This window comes from Larus michahellis, chromosome 4 (genome assembly GCF_964199755.1).
Source record: "Larus michahellis chromosome 4, bLarMic1.1, whole genome shotgun sequence".
Lineage (NCBI taxonomy): Eukaryota > Metazoa > Chordata > Aves > Charadriiformes > Laridae > Larus > Larus michahellis.
The window spans coordinates 75,993,235-76,015,692 of record NC_133899.1 but is presented as its reverse complement, the minus strand read 5'-3'; the positions used below and the strand labels follow the sequence as shown (position 1 = coordinate 76,015,692).

Sequence of the window (22,458 nt, the reverse complement as noted above, 5' to 3'; positions counted from 1 at the left end):
TGTTTCCCCCAGTGAATGAGTTCATCTAGTTTGCCACCCACAAGAGCAATGATGATACAGGTTAAGAGAGAAAGCCCATGTTACAAAATGATGCAATACCCAGTCTCAGTGGAGAGGCTAGGCTGGAGGATTTCATACAAAAAGAGCTATGGCATTTGGCCAGCAAGCTGTGGCTCGGCGTAGTCAATGGGCATGTGCTTGTCCAGCTGGTGGGGATGGAGGAAGACCTGCAAAACACTTTGTTTGACCCCCGTGTCACCTAAGATTAACTGAACAAAACCACCTGGTAATGAATTACAGCCCCCAATGGAAAAGGAGAGAGTGGGGCAGGAACATCACCTTGAGCTTTGCCTGTCTTGTGTGTTTTTTCTAGATAAAGGTAACCCCTCGAAACCTGGAGTTGGTGCCTCCTCGTCGCTGTCATCAGAGGTAGAAACTGAGCTGACAAGTGCTAATTCATCCCAAGCCTGTGAGCAATTTATCTATTGTGTGCATATAGGAAATTTAGCAAGCCTCGAACCAGGTCAGAAAAGCCTTGCAAAGCCTGTGTTACTGCCCTGGTGGATGTCTCATCCCATGGAAAAGCAGCATAGCCCCTTGCATTTGATTTAAATTCTGGGTCTCCTAAGGAGGGCCAGAGTTTCAGCAGGCATAGGGTGGCGTAACTGTGGACATTGGCCTCTGTTGGCTGGGAGACCTGTGTTGGCATCTGCACCTGCACCTCAGTTTGCTCTGATTATCGTCAGAAACTGTGTAAAACCTGCCAGGAGGCAGCGATATCGTTGTTCTTCAGTGAGGCCAGGGGTCCTATTTGTCATTTAAATATGGAGGACTAATGACACTGATCTGGGAAGGTGCCAGCGGACTGCCCCTGTGTTTGCTAGGTGCTTGCTTCACCAGCCTTGGCCTCACCCGTGACTGTCCCTGGTGCTCTGCTGAGATGGACAAACTCATGTCACTTGGGTTTGTCCTTAAGAAGTGAAATGGTGGTGTATTTATCTGCAGCCTTGAAAAACCATAGCTTAATCCTGTGCTTTCTTTCACTTAGCATGTAGGTGTTGTGGGAAAATAGTACGCAGGTCCTGGAGACCCTTTCTCCAGGAGACTGCAGATGCACCCAGCAGGTATTTATGGTGTTTGGTGTCCTAGGAAGAAAAAGCTGGACCAGCCCTGCAGAAATATCTAACTGCATACCTTTCTGGGCTGCCTCTGTCTGCTCTTGTTGCAAAAAGACAAACAAGCTACTGAAGATCCCCAAGATAAGCCTGTTGGCCCCATGGGGTCGTGCAGCAACTGATGGGGATATCAGGCAGTGGGCAGCAAGGGCCCTTGAAGGATCAGTAGGACTAGATTTCCTTCCAGAGTGACATGTCCTCTGTGATGTATGCCAAGCTGCTCAAAGCAGGAGGTGCTTTCAGCTCTGAGATGAGAGCCTGGCCAGCTCTTGGCTTGGCAGGGTGAGGATGGCAATGGGATAGCTTTGGTATTAGAAAGCAGCGTGCTTGGGAGCTCCATCCTTAGCGTGGGCAAAGGCAGCGATTAAATGGCTGGCTGGTCATGGATAACCTTTCGTCTTGGCTTTTCTAGGCTTTAAAACAAAAGCTTTTGTTTATACTAAAGGGGAAAACCATATAAATCATGTTAAAAGCACAAGTCTAAGAGGAGGAGATACTGGCCTTGTCATCTAGACTCCAGCTAAATTCCCTTCCCTGCTGTCCCCGTTGGCTTTTCCTGACCGATCTCCAGACTGACCACCTCGGCTTCAGTCAGAAATTTTTCTAGGAATTACCACTTTGCAAATCCTTTAAATGCACCTGGGTGGCTTTGGTGGAAGCAGGCTATGAGGCAATTGCATTTGCAGTCATAGCCCATCCAAAGCTGCTGGCACAACATCAGGTGGTGGGAGGGGATGAGGGACCCCTTCGCTTGGCTCAACCGTATCCACAAGAGCCGGTCTGTCTTGTGGGGTGAGGGGTGCAGGGGGAAGACTCCCTTGCAGCTGGGTACCACTCGTCTCCTTTCCTTTCACCCCTCTGTTCCTGTCTGCGGCTCAAGCGTGAGCAGCCCCTGAGCTGCCCCATGCCACCAGGCACGTACCCAAGGCTGACCACCCCCATGCCAGGGCTGCTGCGTGCCTCCACGCCGTGTCCCTCATCCGGTGTGAATGCACCATCTGGCACTTTGCTGAAGGACACCCTGGTCCTTCAGCCACGTCCTCCAGTGGAAAACACCTTCTGGAGGGAGGGCTGCAGGTGCAGAGGGGAAATGGGAGGCGTGGGGAGGCGAGTGGGTGCTGCTCAGGCATGTGCAGCTCCCTGCAGGGCTCCCCACCAGGCTCCTGCCAGCCTACAGGAACTGAAAGGAGACTGCGGCATAGAAAGGAGGAGGGAAAAAAAAAAAATAAAAAAATCACGAGATCAGCAAGCAGCTGGGCCTGAAACCCTGGCAAAGGTGCAGTGGCTGACTCTGGGTGATGTGATGGGGAAGAAGGGGAGGCTGCCCCTTTGCAAAGCCCTCACTGCATGGAGGGGGTGTGCAGGGGCTCTCATCCCAGGGAAAGGACACCTGCGGTGTGTAGGGAGCAGAGATGGGGATGTGAGATCAGCGTGGATAAGGCTGGAGAGGGTGGGAAGGAGTCCTCTGTCTGCCTTGGGAAAATCCCCTGTGGGTCTCGTGGGGCTAGAGCAGGGCAGCAGATGACACTGCCGTCTCCCCTGCATCTTCATACTGGGGCTCGGGACATGTTCCTCCCTTGAGATCCACCATAGAAAGGTGGACAAACAGACTTCACATCTGGGTTAGTGGATGTGGTTAGTGGTGTTTCCCAGCCTCATTTTAAGGAGCAAAAGAGAACAAAAAAAAAACCAAAACCAAACAAAAAAAAGAAAACCCAAAAAAACTCAATTTTTCCATCATCAAGCAGAGAAATCTTTTGTGCTGCCTTTTAAAGGGACCTTGAGTAGCTGCTAAGAAATCATCAGCAGTTACATCACCTCCAAAGTGGCTACTGCAGGCACCTGACAGCTTTGTCCCACTGCCACCCCGGGGGATCATTAGTGCTCCAAATTCCTCGCCCTTGGAGAAAGCCTGCATCTCTCACTGGGAGGGAGAAGCTGCTACACATTTTATGATGCTGTGAGTGGCAGAAGGGGCTCACTAGATAGGCTGTGGTTCGCAGCAGATGGGAGAGAGCAGGGAGACACATCCTGGAGTTTCCTAACCCCATCCCATTTGTTAAGCTGGGTTCATCAGCCTGTGCAGGACCCAGGCATCTTTCCGGGAGTGAGCCCAAGGCGCTGCAGCAGCATTGCCTCGGGCCGGAGACACAGCCGTTGCCTGGCAGCTGCAGGTTTCCAGGGAAACCAGAGGTGCTAACTTGTTAATGAGCCCCACGTCCCTGATTGCTGCTGCAAAATAATAATAATTAGTAATAGGCCCGTGATTTAGGAATCCCTCAAACAGCATGAGCCTGCCGAGGGGAGTTTGCTAAGTGCCGAAGCACTTGAAAGAAATGAGGGGATGGGGAGGAAAAAAAAGGATGGGAGGCTTGGCAAAAGTGCTGCGTTTTACATCTTAATAAGTGTCTGGAGAGCTGGGGGACGGTGGGGTCTTGCCAGCGTCCCAGCGGGAAGCCTGGGGCTGGTGGTGAGGCTGACCTGGAGGGATGGAGAAGCCTGGCCAGGCATCATCCTGCTGCAGGGCTCAGAGGACACGGATATTTCCCCAGATGGGCTGCAGGGGGAAAAGCCAGATCACTTAGCTCAGTGCTGCTGGGTCCCTGGTGGAGATGGCACTTCTGCAACAGCTGCTTTCATGGATTACTGGGGATAAACAAGCAGACGTTTCTCTGTGGTGCTCTTATCCCTTGGTAAACTCAAGGTGGAGATGCCACCAGCAGAGAGTGCTCCTGGGATGAGCATTACAGGGAGTGTGCTGTAGATCCAGTGTCACTTATGTGATGGAAATGTCTTCATGGGATCAGAGCAAAGCTGGCCTGCCCAAGGCAGCGAGGGGAGCATCTCCTCAACTGGACCGTGTGTGGAGGGTAGAGCTCTCCAGGACACAACTACTAGCTTGGTGCAGAGTGTGGACATACCGGTTAGTGAAGTTTATGGTTGCTACAGAGACATGCTGGCCTTCCAGTTGATGTCTCCAGTACAAGGGAAACCAGATCTGTGACCTTCCCATAGCACATCTCTCAGCTGGGGGCCTTATGCAAGACAAGTTGAGGCAAGTGGCCTCCACCTTGGTGACCTGCGTTGGGCCAGCACGGGGATGCGTTCCTGTGGTCTGTCATGCCACGCAGATAGACTCAGGCTGGGGTGTATTTTGGCTTTTCTTGTTGTCTTGCCTGGCCTGACCGGAAGGGGGTCACTGCCAGGTTGAACACTTGCCCTTAGCCCAGCTTGCCGCACACATCTGTCACACTTGTGATTCGTGTGGCCAGCACCCCTCACCTGACACTCACATCTGTGGAGGTGACGCCGGGGACAGAGATCCAATGAGGGGGCAGTTGGCCCTGCCTGTGTGCTAAGCTCTGCCAGTCTTGGCTGTAGTGTGGCCTCTCCTGCTTGGCTGTCCCCATTCAGCTAAGCCATGTGCCCATCTCCTCATTACAGGCACTCCAGGGAGAGGTGGGATTAAAGGATTATGGTAATGTTCTTCAGGAACACTCAAGAAGATTAAGATGGCTTTAATAAACTGATAAGAGAGGGACACAGCTATGTTTCTGAAACCCTAATTTAGGTGCCAGGTTAACCTTTTCCCCTGGTCTCCTGTCACCGTGGTGAAAAGATCTTTTACTTCAGCAGTGCTCCATGGCTATGCCTGTTCCTTCTATTTTCCTTTTGACCAATTTAAGCAGAAGCAGAAAAACAACTTCCTTCCTTCTCCGGTAGCCTTCCCAGGCATTAGAGCTTGTTCTTCTCAGACGCCATTTCACACATAGCCTGCAAGGTACTGTGAAGGTCTCATAGTTTCTGCTGGTACCTGGGGTACCTGTTATCTGGGGATGGACCCACCACCCCTCAGTCTGGCTTCAAAATGTCCTGTGGTTGATGGCAGAGGAGTGGCTTGTTTGCCTTTGACTTGGCTGGACATATTCTTAGAGAAGTGTCTTGGGTCTAATGCCAAGGTTTACAGCTCCCTACAACCACAGTCAGTAGACCATCTCCATCCCCCACAAAGGCTCCCAGAAAGAGCGGCAGACTGGACCAACCATGCCCTGCCTTCCCCCATGGCTTTCGGGTGGAGCTGGGAGTGGGACCAGGCTGATGTGTCACACGTGTATGCCACTAGGTCTATCTGGGTGTGCTGGAGTGGATGTTCATCCAGTTCTGCAGGAGGGTGGCTATTAACTGAGGTGGGAAGCCTCCTCGTCTGTCCTCTCCAGTCTCTTCCACCCAAGCTTCCGTTCCTCTGCCAGAAGTTTGTGCATGGGAGGCCTCTTCTGAACAGGTTTCTCTCAGAGTACTTAGGCGATCAAGGATCTGTTGTCTTTCCCAGACCTCTCTATTTGTGTCCGAGACCCCCAAAGTTTACCCCTTGATCATTATCTGGAGAGCAGATGCTGTGTTACCTCCAGAGGTACTGTGCAATGTGTCCCCCCATATTAGATCACTCCTTCCTCCCACTTCAGTCTTTCACTCTCATCCCTCTGCCATGGTATTGTCCCCATCTTTTTTGTCTGTCGACTCTCTCCATTCCCTTTTTATTTCTTGAATGTAATTGGAAGAGCTGAGAATTTGCAGCCTGGTGTCCTGATGGGGAAGGGAGGCAGAAAGTGATTTGGGGAGTGGGGTGTGAAAGGAAGACGAAGGGGGAAAGCTGGCTAATTTGCATCCTTTCTGAGTGCCCTGGCTCTATAGCCAACGTACAGCAGGGGGTCTTCTGGCAAGGCGGTAGCGACGTAATGAGGTGTGTCATATCCCAGCAGGAGCCAGCCTCGCTCCCCCTCAGACCCCCTAATTAGAACTGTTTCAATTTTTAAGCCCCCCTGGAGGAGTGGTAGGGGGAGGCAGGGGGAGTGGGGTTCCTGCAGGGGGGGGACCGCCAGCCGCCTGCCAAGGGGGCAGCTCTAATTGGAGTTGCTGCGAGTAGCCGCAGAGCGAAACAAGCTCGCCGTGGGGCCAGGGACAGCGATGCCATAGTGCCACAGGGCTGCCAAAATGCTTTGTGATGGTGGTGGTGGGGGGGCAGCATCACTATTGCAGCTTTTAAGGGATTCCCCCCCCCAGTTTAAATGAACACATTGGCAGTGGCAGCAGGGGTGTGATACAGGGGCGGGGAAGGATTGCACGTCCTATTGTGGCCTCATATTGGGAGCTTGGACCCTGAGGCTGAAGCCTGGGACATCTACCCCCTGCTTTGGGAGGCAGGTCTGGCAGCCCGGGGAAGTTGGGGCTGTTAATATTGGAGTCATGAGCCAGAGCAAATGCTGGAACCCCCATCCACATATTCTGTGCTTTTCCTGCAAGCTGGCTGTGTTTGGTGACTGGTAACTGAAGTCCCTGTCATTTCACCCAGCAGCATGTCCTACCCAAGCATTTCTTTTGTGTCTTGAGCTACCATTGCAGTAGGTGCCTGCACTGCAGGCTCCTACCTTCAGGTGTAGGAGCTTCCAAGAAGCTTACTCGGATCAGGGTGACTCGTAAGCCTCCTCTAGTCCATGGACCAAATCCTGGCCCTGCAGAAGTCAATGAAAATCTTTACGCTGCCTTTTCAGGCGTGGTATTCATAGTCTTCCTAATTTAGATGCATTAAAGCTTCCATGGAACAGCTTGTGGGTTCTCTCTAAAACACCGTCTGGCAGGAACAAGAGGAGCCTGGTAATAGCCCAGGCTTATTTTCTGAATGACTGCAGCGGCATTAAAACCTAATGCCATTAAAGCATGCCTGCAATGACGTGTGCCATTAAAACCTAAGAAGACACCCTGAGGTGAATGTCCCCCAGCCTGCCTATTTCTCTTGCAGACACCATGGGCTGGGCATGGAGGAAGCTTATTCTTCTGGTTGCACTTCAGAGAGCACCAGGCTCGACCCTCCTCAGCTTCTAGGATGGAGCCCAGATATGTGCCCCTGTATACGAACCTCCTTTCAAAGTCTGTGCAAGTTAGATGCTGAAAAGTGGTAGCCACTTCACGGCCATCTTGGTCCAAGTACAGCTTCCCCAGGGACTCTGCCCTAATGCCTGACCTGTTTCTTGAAAGCAGGCGTGAAGGTCACCTTGGCTTCTTGGCTTTCAAGAGAGGTCATCTTCTCTTGACTTGCCATGAGGCAAGCTGGCAAGATACCCATGAGCAAGCTGATAAAAAGACAGGTGAAATCCAGTATGGAGTGGTGGACATGGGTGAGCAAACCTGATTTGGTGGTGTCTGATGGGCCATGAACTAGCTATTACCATGCAGCAGCAAAACTTCAGAGCTGAGCTAAGCTGCTTCTGTGAAACCATTACCTCTGTGCTCAGCAGAGGTCAGGAAAAGCAAATTGATTGTGAGGAGCTGTTGGGCTGGGAACAGGGAAAGGAGGAGACATCTTGCCCCGTGCAGATCCCTGGTGTGCCTGCCTCTCAAACGCGGCGCGTCAGGGCTGGCTGGGGGGGCAAAAGGTGTCTGTGCAACAGGCAGCTCTATAGATGCTCTGACCTGAAAGGCTCTTAAACGAGGTTTAAACGCAGTGAGAACTGTGGGGAAGGCGATTAGAGAATGGACATGCGTGGCCTCTTCCAGTGCAAGTAGTAAGAATCACCTGGAGGAGCCATTGGTTAGTAGACTGGGAGCAAACCAGGGGAAGGACTTCTTCAGCGTAGCTGGCAAACCATTCCGCTCCGTGCCACTGGCCACTGTGCCTGTTAAAAGCTGACATGGCTTCCAAAAAGCAATTAGACAAATTTGTGGAAGAAAGCTCCACTGAGGGCTATTAAATACAAAGAGAAAACCTCTGGCTTGGGCAGCTCGGGAGCCACAGATGCCCACGGGCTGGGAGAACATACCTAGAAAGTGTGGCTTGTTGCACTCTTACACTCTTCTGAAGGCATCCTCCGAAGGCCAAGCCCTTGGGGACTTGGCCCAAGATGAGTGTCGTGTCCTGCCCAGCTGACAGGTCATCTTTTCCTTTCCTCTCTTTCCAGGTTCAGCACAATGAGTTGGCATCCTGGGTGTTAGCAGCGTGAGGAGACCAGGACGGCTGCTGCCCTGCTTACCCCTTATCCCCTCGCTCGTTCCCCTCGGGGAGACGGGTCCTGGTGTCCCTGCCCTGCCCTTCCGCCCCTTGCCCCCCACTCGCCATAGAGGGGACGGGCCCGTTATGGCTGGAGACAGGCTCCCACGCAAGGTGATGGATCCGAAGAAGCTGGCCAGCCTCCTGAGGAACGGAGCGGAGGGCACCCTGGTCATTGACAGCCGCTCCTTCGTGGAGTACAACTCCTGGCACGTCCTCAGCTCTGTCAACATCTGCTGCTCCAAGCTCGTCAAGAGGAGGCTCCAGCAGGACAAGGTCTCCATCACCGAGCTCATCCAGCCTGCCTCCAAGATGAAGGTAGGGGATCTGGCCCTCATCTTTCCTGGGGGATGCTCACACCCTTTTCACCAGTAGAAAGGAGCAGGGTGAGGGTGGGATGCAGACTGGCATCTACGGACTGGTCTATGCCTGGTATGTGCACCCTCCTCTTCCATCCCTTGACCCCAGTATCTGCTCGCATCTCTCTGGTACCCTTTGGAGAGCTGGAGCGTGAGCTCATGCAGCCACAGGGCTGTCCTCGGGGACTTGTTCATTGCTCCCACCCCAGTGATGTGGCTCCCTGCTCCAGGAGCCCTTCCCAGGCAAGTCTAACAGGTATATCAGCCTTCGGACTTGTCCTACGTCAGCAAACAACTCCCCCAAAGCCTTCTTGGAGCTGTAAGCTTAATCCCCTGCTAAAAACTCTTCCCCTCCCCTCTGTCATCTCTAACTCCATTCAGGGACATGTAATCCTCCTCCCCTGTGACGCCAGAAGCTCTTATCCGGTGTCATGGCATATTATCTCTCCCAGGCTCCTCTCTCTATCGCTCCCGGTTAAATAATAGAGGTGGCTCCAAGCCACGGAGCTGGGCTGGAGCCCCGGCCAGCAGTGCTCCGGGTGCCCCCGCGGTGCCATCGGCCGGGTCCTGCCCTCTGCCGAGATGCTGCCGGGTGGGGGGTGGTGCTCCGGGGGGTGCCGGGCGGGGGGACGGAGCCGGAGGGTGTTTTGCCGTCGCATCCCGCCCTCCCGCCGGTTCGCTTTTACCGCTTCCCCCCCTCCCGCCTTGTAATTTTATGGCAAAGCGAGGGTAATTCAGGCGATTAATCAAATGCTGGGCCCAGCTGGAGCCATCTGCAGGGTGTGTGTGTCCCCCCCTCGCCGCCCCGCGAAGCCACCGCCGTCCGCATTGGCTGCCGGTGACATCACCCCGCCGGGATCAAGGGGGCTGGCAGCTAGGGGGGGTGAGGGGGGGGCGGCCTCCCGCCAATCTGCGGCGGGGATGCTGCGGGCTGGGCGATTTGGAGGGGATTGCAGGAACTGATTCCTGAACGGCTTTAGCTGCTCTTAAATCCCCGGGAGAATAAAGCAGAATAATCAGTTTTTCGCCAGCCAGGGAGGGAGAGCGGCGCGGCCGCCCTCCTGCCGGCGAGGGTCACCTCTGCAGTGGCCGCCGTCACGTGGAGCGGTGGCAGCAGCACAAGCGATGCGCAAGGCGGGGGGGGGGGGCGGGGAGGAAGAGGAGGATGACGGGGGAAAGGGGGGGAAGCATGGAAGACTTAACGTCAGCTGATGCCGTCCGCCTGCAAACCTGCAGCTCGGCAGCCGCAGAGGAGCAGCGGCTCCCAAAGGGGTCCCTGCTCTGTCCCCATGGAAGGGGCACTCGCCTCCTCCCCGCTCCTGGATCATTGCGTAATGGTCCAGGTACCGGCCGGGGACGTGATAATAACCAGGGACGCTGAGGTGGGTGGGTAGAGGAGAGGCGTCGCCTCTTTAATTCACGGATTTTTCCCTTTTTTCGGTATGGCTGAGATCTCTCCCGGCGCATCGGCGGGCAGGCGGCAGCGTGCCCCCGCTCCCCGCAGCCCCTGCCGCGCTCGCCGCTTGCGCGCTGGCTCTCCCAGCGCACGCAGCCTGGGAATTAATTAAGCTTCAGGGCACCCTTATGAGGTTAAGCCACTTGCCCTGGGAAGCTGGAAGGGGGAACCGGAGCGGGGGAGTCACAGCCGTATCCTCATCTGGCATAAAGCAGGGCTGGCAGCTGTGGCTCAGGGTGTCCAAGCCTTTTCGTGCACGCACCTGCGAGTTTGCATTTTGGGGTGATGAACTCTCCTCTCCCCCTTCGTCCTTCCCCCCACACCTCTGATTTCAGCCACATGGATTATGGACGTATTTTGGGATCCCCAGAAATCAATATGGTCTGCTGCCTCCAGGTGCACAGACCCTTGGAGGGGGATGCTGAAAGCTGGTTTAGACCTCCGTTACCCCCGTATCGTTTCCGTGCCTCCACCTGCCATCGCTGGCCAATTCCCCCCCTCCCCCAGCCCTGCTCTGCCCCTGGCTCCCCACACCGGGGCTGTGGGAGGCGGTGGGGCGAAACGGGGGGGGGGACGGGGGGCATGGCTGGCGTTGGGAGCAGATGGCAGGAAGGGTGACATCAGTGGCGCGATTGTCCAGCCCCATTATTCCTCTTGACGGGCCTCCCGCCCTCCTCCCGTTTCCTGCTCCTGGCCGGCCGGGGCTGCCGAGACAAAGGCAGCCGGCAGCGACATGGGGCTGCCCAGGCAGGGAAGGGACAGCCCTGAGCCCCCACCTCGTCCTGCTCCTCCTTGCCTGCCCAGTTCAAAGAGAGTTCGAACTGCGTATCCCAGCTTGGTGATGCCCGGAGTGGCAATTGCCTTTTGAGGAAGCATGCAGGGGCTGATATAGAGCAAAGCTTTTGGGCAACCCCACTTGGCTCTCCCCTCTGCTCCATGTACGCAGGCAGGGGGGATGAGAGCATTTGTCTAACTTGCTTTTCCCAGTGTTCGCACCCCTCTTTTCCATAGCACTGTTAAGAAAGGGTACCATTAACGGTGCTTCTGGATGCTGCTGTTTGGAGCAATGCTGTGGGATAACAGCAGCTCCCGGCTTTTTTGGTGCAAGGAAAGGAAAGGGCCATTTGGTGGAAAAAAAAAAAAGAAATGGGAAAAATAAAAATCCCTTTGTTTTTTCAATGAAATATGTCTACGGTTGTGGGCATAGCTAAGCCACTGCTCCCTGAGCCCCGTTGTGCACCGCATCCCACTGGGCGTGTGCATCTTCCCATGGTGCCCGGCTGGGAAACTGCAGCAGCAATTTATTTCCCAATTAGCAATAGTAGCCCTCTGCACAAAAATGGTACCAGTGTAGCGCCCTGGTTTTGTTTTTGAACCCTTCTCCCAGTATCAACAATAATAAATTATCCCCATAATAAATTCCAATAACAACTGGAATAATTCAGCTCCCTGGTGCAGCTTCGGGGGCAGAGGTTATGGGAAATTCTTGCTTGGGGTTTTTAGTAGAATTTCTTGAGGGGAAATGCTGAAAATTTCACTTCTTCAAGATCCCCCTGGAAAGTCTTTCCACCTCTCGACCTCTTCTCACTTCCTGAAATGTAGTTATCTCCAGGGCGGCTATAGCCACAGTTTGAGGCATGACAAGGGTCTCTTTGGGCGATGGGAATATTTATTTATTTGCGTTAGGAGCATGGCTCTGCAAGCAGCTGTTTTGCTTGAGGGAAAGCCTGGGCTTAGTTTTGAGCCATGTGCCTGGCTGCTCTTTATGTTGATGGAAGCCCTGTTATTTCAGTGGGGTGATTCACTGTGTTTTGAAACAATATGTGACTGAGATGTCGGTAGTAATTGGGATGATAAGAATAGCTCACTCTTATCTTAGCCTGGATCACCTGTAGAGCATCATTATCCCTGCTTGGCAGCTGCGGAGAGGCAGAGCAGGGACCCGGACTGCCTTGAACCACCCAGTGCCCAAGACCAAATGTCCGTAAGGGAGTTACCTCCATCCAGAGCTGGAGATGGTGATGGGTAGCATTGGGCTTGCAAAGGCAATGGATGGTCTCAGCTGGGGTTTGGTTGGAGCTGTCGGCTGGGTGGTCCCTGCTCCAAGCTGGCCATCTCCCCCAGCTGAGATGCTAGCAGGGGAGGGGTTGGCCCTGGGGAGGTGCCCAGGGGTACCTCCGGCGCTGTGGTGGGCCAGCAGCTTTTCAAAGAAAGACAGGCACAGATTTGCGAGCCCCCCTCAACATCTACTTGGGGCCAAAAGCCTTGCTGTGCCTTGGCCCCACTGTCCCTTGCTGGCTGGATTTGGGGACCCTTTCTGGAGGGTGATGCCTGGGGGTTTGGTTACTTCAGCAGTCTTGGGGTGATGGGCAACCCCCATGGGAAAGCCCTCACCATGGAGGTGCTGCTCCTCAGAGGGACTCTTCCGTTGTCAGCCGTGCCCCTGGTAGAGGCAGGAATCTGGCCCAGTTAGCTTTTAACCTCCATATGTTTTAGGACAGAGACAGTGCAGTGCCTTCCCCTACGTATCAGGAATGCATGAGGTTAATGGGACCTGATTAAACATCTCCCTCTCATTTCCCTTTGTGGCAAGGAGCTGGGATGACGGTGCAGGCTCCTTGTGTGCTCCACGAGGGCTCCTCGGGACCATCCTGCAGGCGTCCTCACCCCAGCAAGCATGGTATTTATTTTCTGCAGCCGGGCCATGCGAGGCCGGCACTTGTTTGGCATTTACATTGAGTGAAACATTATAACTTTAATAAGATGTAAACCGTGTCGCACATCTCTGCCGTCGCTCAGCAACCCTGCAGTAATGGCCCAAACAAAGCCTCCCCGTGCGAAGGGAACACTAAATCCTATTGTGGGATAATTCTGCTCAACCAGAGCTGGTATCTCCCCTGCAGCCACCATGGCCGGGACCGCACAGCCGGGACAAGCCCCTGCCCTGCTGCAGCTTGGTCCCTGCCTCACCATGCTTTTAGGGGAGATGCTTTTGCTGGCGTGGGGCTTCAGGCTGGGGACTGGATTTTCAGGACGTGCTAGGGGTGTGCTACGGGGGCTTGAAGGGATAGTGGCCCTGCTAAGGACTGGTGGGCTCCAGGCTCTGAGCTGGCTCGGCAGCCACTGTGTTTCCCTCCAGCTGTGCTTGGGATGGCCACCTGCAAAAGTCCTGCTTTGGGGATGGCCGAGGAAGAGATGCTGGGGTAGATCCTCAGCTGTCTTACCCCCAGGTGGCCTTGGTCATTTTTCAGTGTCTTGTTTTAAAATTCCTGCATCCTTTTCTCTTCCCTCTCATCCCGCCGCTGCCTTTTCATCCCTCCTGTCATCTCACTGACCTGCGGGGCCAGTTTTGCTCTCCAATGTCCGGGTGCAGGCTCCTTTGAGCTCCCCCCTTCCTATTGCAGAGCCGCACGCGGTGGCCCGGCAGGGATTTCTGTTGGTGCGGGGCCGTCCTTCCACTGCGGCGAGGAGATGTGATGAGCTCAGCTAAATTGGTGCACCCTGCAGTTTTATTTGGATGGCACTCACGTTGCCGAGCAGGGAAGTACCTGCAGCAGGGTGTGGAAGCAGCATTAATATCGACAGCAACCCCGAGTGAATCTGCTGTGGTGATAAGATAGCGCATGGCAATGAGACAGCAAAAGGAGGCAGATGTCCATGAGTGGTTCCTAGTTCAAGTGGTCTCCTAAAGGGATTTCGGAGAGGGATGGGCAGGGGATGGGAAATGGGCAACTCCAATGTAAGCCAGAGGAGAGAGCGGCTCAGGGACACAGACCCTCTCTCCCTGTCCGCTGCTGCCTCCTCCTCCTCCCACAGAGTGATGGATGTGCCTTACCCCGCCGGCTGGGAGGGCAGGCACTCACAAGGCAAGCGTATGCCATCCATCAGGCTATTCAGTGAATGCGCTGAGCCATGCCTCTGCAAGGATTTTTATCTTCTTTTCATGCACAGACCTTCAGGTAGACATAGGAACGGCCGGCTGCGCCTTGAATGCTCTCGCTGCAATCCAGGCATGGGGGGGGCTCCTGCCTGCAGACAGCTGCCTGACTGCAGGGTACCCCACCATCCCACCTGCCCTGGGGACCTGCAGTGGCAGCAGGGCTGTATGGCATGTAAAGTCACATGAGAGCAACCCGGGAGCTGCTTTCCCTCTACCCCAGCGCATCTCTCCCATGTGCAAGCCCCACCATGCATTACAAACAGAAGGAAGAGCATTCCCTTGAACATCCACAGAGCTAAAGAAGAGATTATCCTTCTCCTTCAGCCCTCAGGGGTGATCTGCAGCTTTGGGTTGAGCTTCCAGAGGGGTAGTCCCTACAGAGGTGTTACTGTGCTGGGCACAGTGTCTCCAGGCTGAGCCCTGAAGAGCTGTCGCTCCAGCCCCACTCACTCCAGCTGCAGCACAAGGGCTGTGCTGGGACCACCCCTGCCTGCAGAACCACCCTCAAATCCCCGTGACACCAGCCAGGCTGAAGGCAAAGGTTGGGTGGGGAGGAAGTGGTGGAAGAAGTCACAGTGACTTCTGGAATGCGGTTAAGTAATGGCAAGCTGAGGGTGGGCAATGGGCAGGAGTGACCCTGGTTTGGGTAGGATGCTCAAAAGTGCTCACAGTTGGGGCTGCTCCAGCAGGCATCTATATTGACACACTTGCTTGTAGCCGTGGAGCAGAGTCCCAGTCTGGCTGGACCCTTCATTTGGTGAGCAAAGCCAGCTTGTGGGGACAGCATGGAGCTGGTGTTTTCCAATGGTGTGACCTCTAACTTCAGCTTTGCTTCCCATGGTGGTGTGGGCAGCAGCATCCTCAGTGCTCAGCCTATTTCTCTGACACCCAGTTTTCACCGTTCCCCTGCAGGTGGAGGCGGAGGAGCACCAGGACGTCGTGGTCTACGACCAGAGCACGCGGGATGTGACCGGCTTGGCTGCCGACAGCTTCCTCTCCATCCTCCTGGGCAAGCTGGACAGCTGTTTCCACAGTGTCTCCATCCTCACAGGTAGGAACCCTGGGTTGGCACTTCATCTGGCACTCATGCCCTTAGTCTGGAGTTACGGAGCTGTGGCCACGTGTGTCCATCTACACCCACTTTCCCAGCTACCGGTGGCTGTGGTGGCAGAGGGCAGCCCTGCATGTGGACTGAGGAGGCTTGACCCACGCTGGCATCGCTGGGTCCTGCCCATGCATTCATTCCTTGCACTGTCCAGTTCCCCACCACTGTGCCCGCCAGCCAGGGGAAATGAGAGAGGAAGGTACGGAGGGGTCGCAATGGCATGGATCCAGCCACCCAAAAGCTGCCCTTCGTTCTCCCATCCCTGCGCTGCTTCATCCCTGGTGAACGTGCCAAGAGCTGGACCCGGTTCAGGCACTCTGCTCCCTCTTGCTGCTGTTAAAGGGAGGGCAGGAGAAGAAATCCATGGATGTGCTGGGAAGGGGAAGGAGGGCGGGGGCAGAGGGTCACCAGTGGGTGAGTCAGGGTCTGCTGGAGATGATGTTCTCTGGGTGTAAGTGTGCAGGCAGGAGGAGGCACGCGCTGCCCTAATTACAGCCCTTCTGCAGAGCAAAATGGGAGACCAATGAATGAAATGCTCCAACCCAGCAGAGAGGAGGAGAAAGAGGCAGTGAGCTGCTGAAGGGAGAGTTAAAGCTGCCTTTAATTCCCCACGTCTGGGATGGCCGGGCATCTGCCTGGCTGGCCGCCCACCCCCGAGCTCTCTGCCAATGGAGGGGTGGGCATCACTGCCCCACACAGCCCCTCGGTCCCGCTGAGCTCAGCCAGGCTCCTAGATAGCGCCGAAAGCACAGGGATGGGGATCATCTCTGTTCCCCAAGCCTGTCCTCATCCTGCGGTGACTGTGTACTGCTTTGGGGCTGAGGCGCAGGGTACCGACCTCTGTGTCGCTGGGGCATTGCAGGAATGGAGGGAGCAGCCATGCCCACAAACCCAGCAGTGTGACAGCCTGGAAGGGGTAGTTGTGAAGGGGGAGGTGGCATAAGCAAGTGGCATTCAGGGAGCCTGGCGCACGCAAGGCACGGGTAAGTGCTGTTGAATTAGAGCAACTGCGTTGTGATGGGGAGAGCAGAACAGAGAAATAGCGGGAATAAACTCCCCAATTCGAGGGTTTCAAAAGCAAGCAGTGACTACACAAAATCATGTCAAAGCTAATTAACACAGCCCGCGTTGCAGGAGCTCTGCTGAGGCCAGTGCTGGAGGATGCAGCCATGAGCTTGCTACGGCCGCCTCTGGCCTGCCACAGCAGCCAAGCCTGCGGCTCCAAGGTCATCGTGGCATAAGCAAGGGCACGGCTTGATGCATGGTGCAGGAGAAGGAGAAGGCGGATTCAGTCACATCTGGGAAGGAACCTGCTTAGTCACCGGGACGGGTCAGGAAACAGCCTTTGCAGCGTGACCTTGGCACCCCCTAACCCGCCGCCACTTTCCCAGGGCTGTGCGCTGGCTGCAAACCCCTACCCCTGAGTCCTCCTGGAGGAAGGACGGGGCTGGCTGAGGTGGCCCTTAAAGCCCCAGAGCTTTCTCCTCCCTGGGAAAGCGAGGGGAGGCTTGGGGGACCCCCGTAGTAGTGGTGCACCCCAGCTGCATGCACAGCATGCCCCATGCTGGGTGAGTGCCATCAATGTGCCACCCCCACGGCCATCAGCATCACCACTGCTGAGCCCCCCATGAGCAAACCTGCACCCCACTTGCGTGCACGCATCTTCCATCTTCAGAGCGGCCATTTACATCTCCTGGGGCTGCAAGAGCCCAAACCCCCAAGCAGGGCTGTGGCTGTGCTTAGGCACCAATCAAACCTTAAACCTCCCCAATTAAACGCGCTGCAGGGCCGCAGCCTGATGGGGAATGTGGGCATGGAAAAAATGGGAACCGAAATGTAGAACACTGGGTCATGGCGGCGGCATCTTACATGGAAATCGTGACTGGAAGCGGTTGTGGAGAGCGTCCGGGGGAGGCTGGGCACGCTTGCTGACACGCGCAGCTTCCTCCTGCCTGTGGTGTCGGCAGCAGTCGGGTTGTTTTAAAGGCAGCTCTTGGGAGGTCTGAGGGGGAATGTGTGGGATAGGCCTGATTCTGACCCCTCGCCCTGGTGGAGTTTAACCCCTTGGTCTGTCCGCCGCAGGCTCAGGCACCTTGTCCTGCCCCAGCCCATGCTCTGTCCCAGAAGAGGTGCCTGGGTCCTCCCTGGAGGTGGCTTGTGACCCCAGTGGGGAGTTGGGCTTGACAAGGGCTGCCAAAATCTCAGGGTCCTGCCCTGAAATCTCAGCCTGTCCCTAAGAGGATGCCAGCACGGCAGGGAACCCCATCCTGAGGGTCCCCAAACCCATGTGCCGGCCCTACGCAGCCCCAAAACCTTCTGAGCCCCTCCATGCTCCCCAGCTCTCCTCAGCCCCAGCAGATGTTTCTCCAGGGTTGACGCATGTCCATATGCCTCAGCGTCCCCATCTTGTCCAAATGCCGTGCTTGGCCATTCTTGCTCACCTCCACCCCATCGTCCTTCAGACCCTTGAAGCAGCTGGTGGAGGCTGATGGGCGAGGACAGGGAGGCTGGGGGTGGCAGGAGCAGCAGTGGGGACCCCTCAAGGGTTAACAGCCCAGAAGCAGCGATTCCAGTGGGGCTGGGAAGGAGGAATCTGAGTCAATTATTCCCAGTCTTGGAAATCATCGGCTTGTCTTCTTTTTTCCCTTTTTTTTTTTTTTTTTTAATTGTGTAAGTATAAATAGTGCTGCTTGCTGCCCTCCATCCGTGGGAGCAGAAAGCCTGTTGATTTATATGGTTTTCCTGACATCACATGAAGTGGTGGAAAACTGAATGGAGCCAACATTTTTCCTGCATTACGTAATGCCCCCTCCCTCCCTCCCGGCCCAGCTCTGCTATTCCTGCAGGAGCCTGACTGTTCTTTAACCTTTGTTTACTTCAGCACAAACCCTCGCGCTTTTTTTGCCTTTCCCCCCCCACACACTTTTTTTCCCCCTTTATTTTTTCCTTTTGTTTTTTTTTTTTTTTTCTGTTCCCCCCCCCCCCCCTCCTTCTTCCCCTCTGCAAACTCCCACTTGGTTTTTATTAACAGCCATTATCTGTTTATGAAGCAGCAGCGGCGGTCTGGCTCCATCGCTCCCTGATGGCTCCTGCGTGCCAGCTCTTGTATTGGAGCCTGGCCAGAGCCGTAGGATGGTGCTGAGCTGCTGGGTGCTGAGCTTCACCAGCTCCTCTCCATTTGTCCAGCTGCAGCGGAGGGTGGGGAGATCTTCCTTTGCTCGTGTTCAGCCAAAGGCTTGGGATGCTCGTCCAGATGATGCTCAGGCACCCATCTCGTCCCTACCCCTGGTCCTTGAGCCGAGCACTGGGCTCCTCTCTCCTGTGCCCAAAGCCAAAGATGAAACCAGGGTGAAAGTGTGGCCAGCAGCAGTGGTCCCAGCAGCCCTGACCGCTGGGGTTGGGACCCCCCCTTGCATGGCAGAGGCTCTTTTCATGGTGGTTTCATGCGCTGGGGGAGCTTTATTGTTGCGATATCACGCTCCGACCTGAAACAGGCCCCTCGCTTGCTTTCTGAACTCAAGTCATGAGCTTTTCATCTGGCTCGGGAGTGCGTGTGAGATCATCTTCAGCCCCCCCCCCCCTCCTTTTGTACCAATTCTTCAAGGAATGTTTAAATTTTCCAGTCCTGTTCTTTCTAAATTTGGAGCGTCTGTTTACTCCCAGGATTCGGAAAGAATGTAACAATATCATCAGTGAGAAATCCCTCCCAGCCTTCCCCTTGCCATCCTCCTCCTCGGCGAGCAGGCTGGCCTCCGCAGCCTCGGACCGTGACCCAGGTCCCCTCCAGCCTGGTGGTGCCGCAACCAGCCAGTGCAGCCGGGGAGAGCTGTAATTGCCTCTCAGCAGTGATCCAGAGAGGGCTTAGATTTGGGGGATTTTGGAGGAATCTACCAAAGGCAAGTGACTTCAGAGCAGACAAAATGAAGTACTGAAAAGCAGGGAGGGGATTTCCGTTGCAGGAGCTGACTTGAGCTGCCCAGGTGGGAGTGGGTTCAGCACTGGCTGGAATTATTTTAGAAAGAAGCACTCAGGGACAGATTATTTTAATTTAAAAAAAAGAAAAAGCACTTTTTTTTTTTAGGCATAGGGACAGTCTTAAAAGGAGGTTAAACACCAGGGCAGCTGAATGACTTTGCGCATCCTTGGCTGAAAATACTGTGATGCTTTTGCATGTCCTGTCAGTCTGAAGCCACGTTCCAGCATCACATCTCTCTTGCTGCCTGCTCCTCTTGAAACATGTCAGGCTGGGTCTGTTTCAGAGGAAAAAAGAAAATAAATGAAAAAAGCTGAGCTAGGCAGGTGCAAAAGCAGTGCATAGGCAGGGCAGAGCAGAGGGGGCTTGCTTTTAGGAGCTGGAGCTTGCTCCAGGAGCTGGAGCCGGTGTGTGCATCCAAAAGGCAGCAAAAATACAAATGAATCTGCAAAACTTGTCATGGCTGACGCTGAAGCTAAAAGCTTAGCAGGATCCAGAACAAGACTGAGGAGTCTTTACAAAGCCAATGTAAGAAAAAAATAGTCTAAAACTGAAGAAAATACCCTGAACACCCACACTTTGGTCATCAGTCAGAAGCTGTCTGATGGGAGTGGGGAAGCAGGACCCCACTGCAGCTGGTTATTTGATGATCGCCTTCCTCGTTGGCCGCTTTGGATGGGATTATGATTTCATCTGACGACTTTGGTATGTGAGAGTGTCTCCTGGGGATGCAGCACATGCAGGATGCACTAGCTGGTGGACTTTGTCCCTGACTCCAGCAGAGCCTCTGCTCGATACAGGGGCCTGAAGATGCATGTGTAGGTCAAGCATTAGGGCCATTTCAGGTACCCTCAGACTGCAAGAACCAAAAGAAGCAAATCCTCTGCTGGCAGGAGTATGGGTGCATAAGGAATATAAGGAGCATGCAGGGATGGGATGAGACAGGGAAGCGCGCTCACATGGGACTCTCAATCTCTTGCTTCTCCCAGATTTGGGAGCTTTGAAGAATCAGCTTTGCAAATAATGTGAATGGGGATCCTGGTTGTTCCTCATCTACAAACTGCCTGTGTGTTGCTCGGGAATGGAAGAAGGGTAAGAAGTGCCATGGCGGGGGTTACACACAGCCTTTCTCAGGCCGTTGGTGGTGGGCCGCAGGGGGATTATCTGCAGTGCTTTCCTTTTGACTGTCCAGAGGGATGGAGGTAGGGCACTCTTGCCAGCCTAGTGGGAAAGGCTTTTTTTAAAAAATCATAGCATTGGCTTTAGCCACTTGAAGTTGGGCTTCAAATGGTAACACAAAGGTTTGAGTTTTTTACAGTCCTGGAGATTTAGGTAACTCTCCAAACCTCCCTCCTCCTTGCCCACTTCCCCCGCTGGGTACGTGGCACCAAAGAAGTTGCTTTCTTTCCTGCATCAAAACCATCTGGGATCACTTTGGCCAGGGCAGGACCGTGGTTTTTTGCCCTATCCAGTGCCATCCAGTGGGCGCTGGCATCCAACCCTGGCCATCCAGCCCAGCTTTGGCCCTAGGGACTGCTCCCAGTATCCGCAGCGAAGGCACAGCAGTGGGGTAAGGTACCCTCTTCCCATCCTCTGCCACGACCAGGAGATGCCTGGGAGAGTTTCGGCCCCAGAGGGACCAGCGGCTGCATCCCTGGGAGGGGTTAAGCTAGGTCACGTATGTGCGAGCTGATTGTATTCCAGACCTATGCTCTAAACCTCCCTGTTTAGCAACGCTGTCGTCAGACAACTTGTTTTCCCGATTCTATAATTACCCTGAGGAGTTTCCCCTCCCCCTCCGGCTGCATTTTTAACCATCGAACCCAGAAAAGGCGAGCGAAAAGGCCAAAGACAGAGAGGGACGGAGGAGAAGGGGCTTACAGAAGAGCAGCCCTCAGGTTGCCAAGACTTACAAAACTGCCATGTAATTTCATTTCTCATTTCTGGAAAGCTGACAGGAGGAAGGCAGCTTCCCCAGTAAGAGATCCTGATGGGTAGAAGCCATTGCCCAGTTACGGTTTCCTTCCTTTTGAGAAACCTGCATCCCCTTGTCTGACTCCCCCTTTCCCCGGGCCTGTGCCGCACGCTTGCGGAAGATCGGCGCTGGCACTTATTATAAGGTCCCAACGCTGGGTGGAGAGAGGAACCGCTGGGCACTGCCCAGCTGGGCTTGTGCCAGGCTATAGGTACCTTTGTGATGTATATTCTGAATGGGGGCTTTCTGCTCCCTGCTCTTGCAGGTGCGTTGCATGAGTGTCTCCAACCCGTTGCAGCAGGTTTTTTGATGGTGAGCACTGTGGCAATGAGAGCGAAGCAGGGCCAGCGAGGTTAGGCATCGCTCCCCAGGAGATGCACCTCTGTCTCCTGAATAGGGGCTGGAGGCAGGATGGGTGACAGCCTGGCCAAGAGGAGCACCTGGGGAAAGAGGCCGAGGGACGGTGGGCAATACACGGGATGTGTCTCTGTGCTATGGATGTTGCCTTTTCATTTCTCTACTTGCTAGTGCTCACCTGCTCCAGCGCCAGCTCCCAACACTTATCCTGGTCCTGGCAAAGGGGTGAAGAAGATGTGGAGGATGCTGCCTGGGGGATGGTGGCTGCTGGTAGCATCTCCATGTGGCTGGACCTCACACCGATGGAGGAAGGGGGGTTGCTCACTTGTCTTTTGCTGAGGGTCAGAGGGACACAGGACACCAGTGAGTCTCCTGCATCAGGGGCTGCTTGGTGGTGTCGTGCCCAGCTCTGTAGCTGCAGCCCTGAGCCGAAAACTAGGTCCAAATGCATCCTGAACAGCAACAGAGGGAGATGGAGGCATCTCCGTTGCTGGGAGCCATTGGAACTGGCCACCAGCATCATGCACCCTCCCTCGTAAGGGCAGAGGTGGCAAATGTGGGGGACCATGGACCCCCCTGGGGAGCTGTTGTGGGAGTCACTTCCCAAGCGCAGCTCTTGGAGGAAGGCTGCTCCTCTCTCTTCCAGCCTAGTTGGAGCACGCTTTGAATTTTATCCAACCTCTGACCCACATCTGATAATAATCAAACCATATTTGTTACAACAACAAGGCTCGTTAGGAGGCTGGCTCCGCTTAGGGAGGGGGGGAGGGGAGAGCACTTAGTTAATGCCAGTGACCTCATCTCATGTGATGTCATTCAAAGGAAAAACACTGAAGTCACTCACATATGGCTCAGCCTGGGGTTTTTCAGCCTGTAAAGCTTCAGATTTTCAAAGGCACAATGCAGGCCCCCCCCGCCTGGCTCCTCTGCTTGCTATAATCCTGAATGATTTTCTGGAGGCCTGGGCTCAGACCAATAAACTCGTAAGGAGCTGTGTGGAGATGTATTAAGGAGTCCCGCGGGTGGGAAGGGGGGTGGGGGGGAGAAGTAATTCTCTCCCCCAGAACAAATACAAG

General features: G+C 54.7%; 1 protein-coding gene across 3 annotated transcripts in view; it reads left to right on the top strand.

The window, feature by feature from the left end:
• DUSP8 (dual specificity phosphatase 8) overlaps nucleotides 1-22,458 on the top strand; it is a 43,347-nt gene that overhangs the window by 6,836 nt on the left and 14,053 nt on the right. For all 3 annotated transcript variants that reach the window (XM_074585683.1, XM_074585685.1, XM_074585684.1), the window contains exons 2-3: nucleotides 8,129-8,535; nucleotides 14,885-15,023. In XM_074585683.1, coding sequence (XP_074441784.1) covers nucleotides 8,305-8,535; nucleotides 14,885-15,023 — 370 coding nt within the window. In that variant the 5' untranslated portion in view covers nucleotides 8,129-8,304. The remainder of the gene's footprint in view (nucleotides 1-8,128; nucleotides 8,536-14,884; nucleotides 15,024-22,458) is intronic.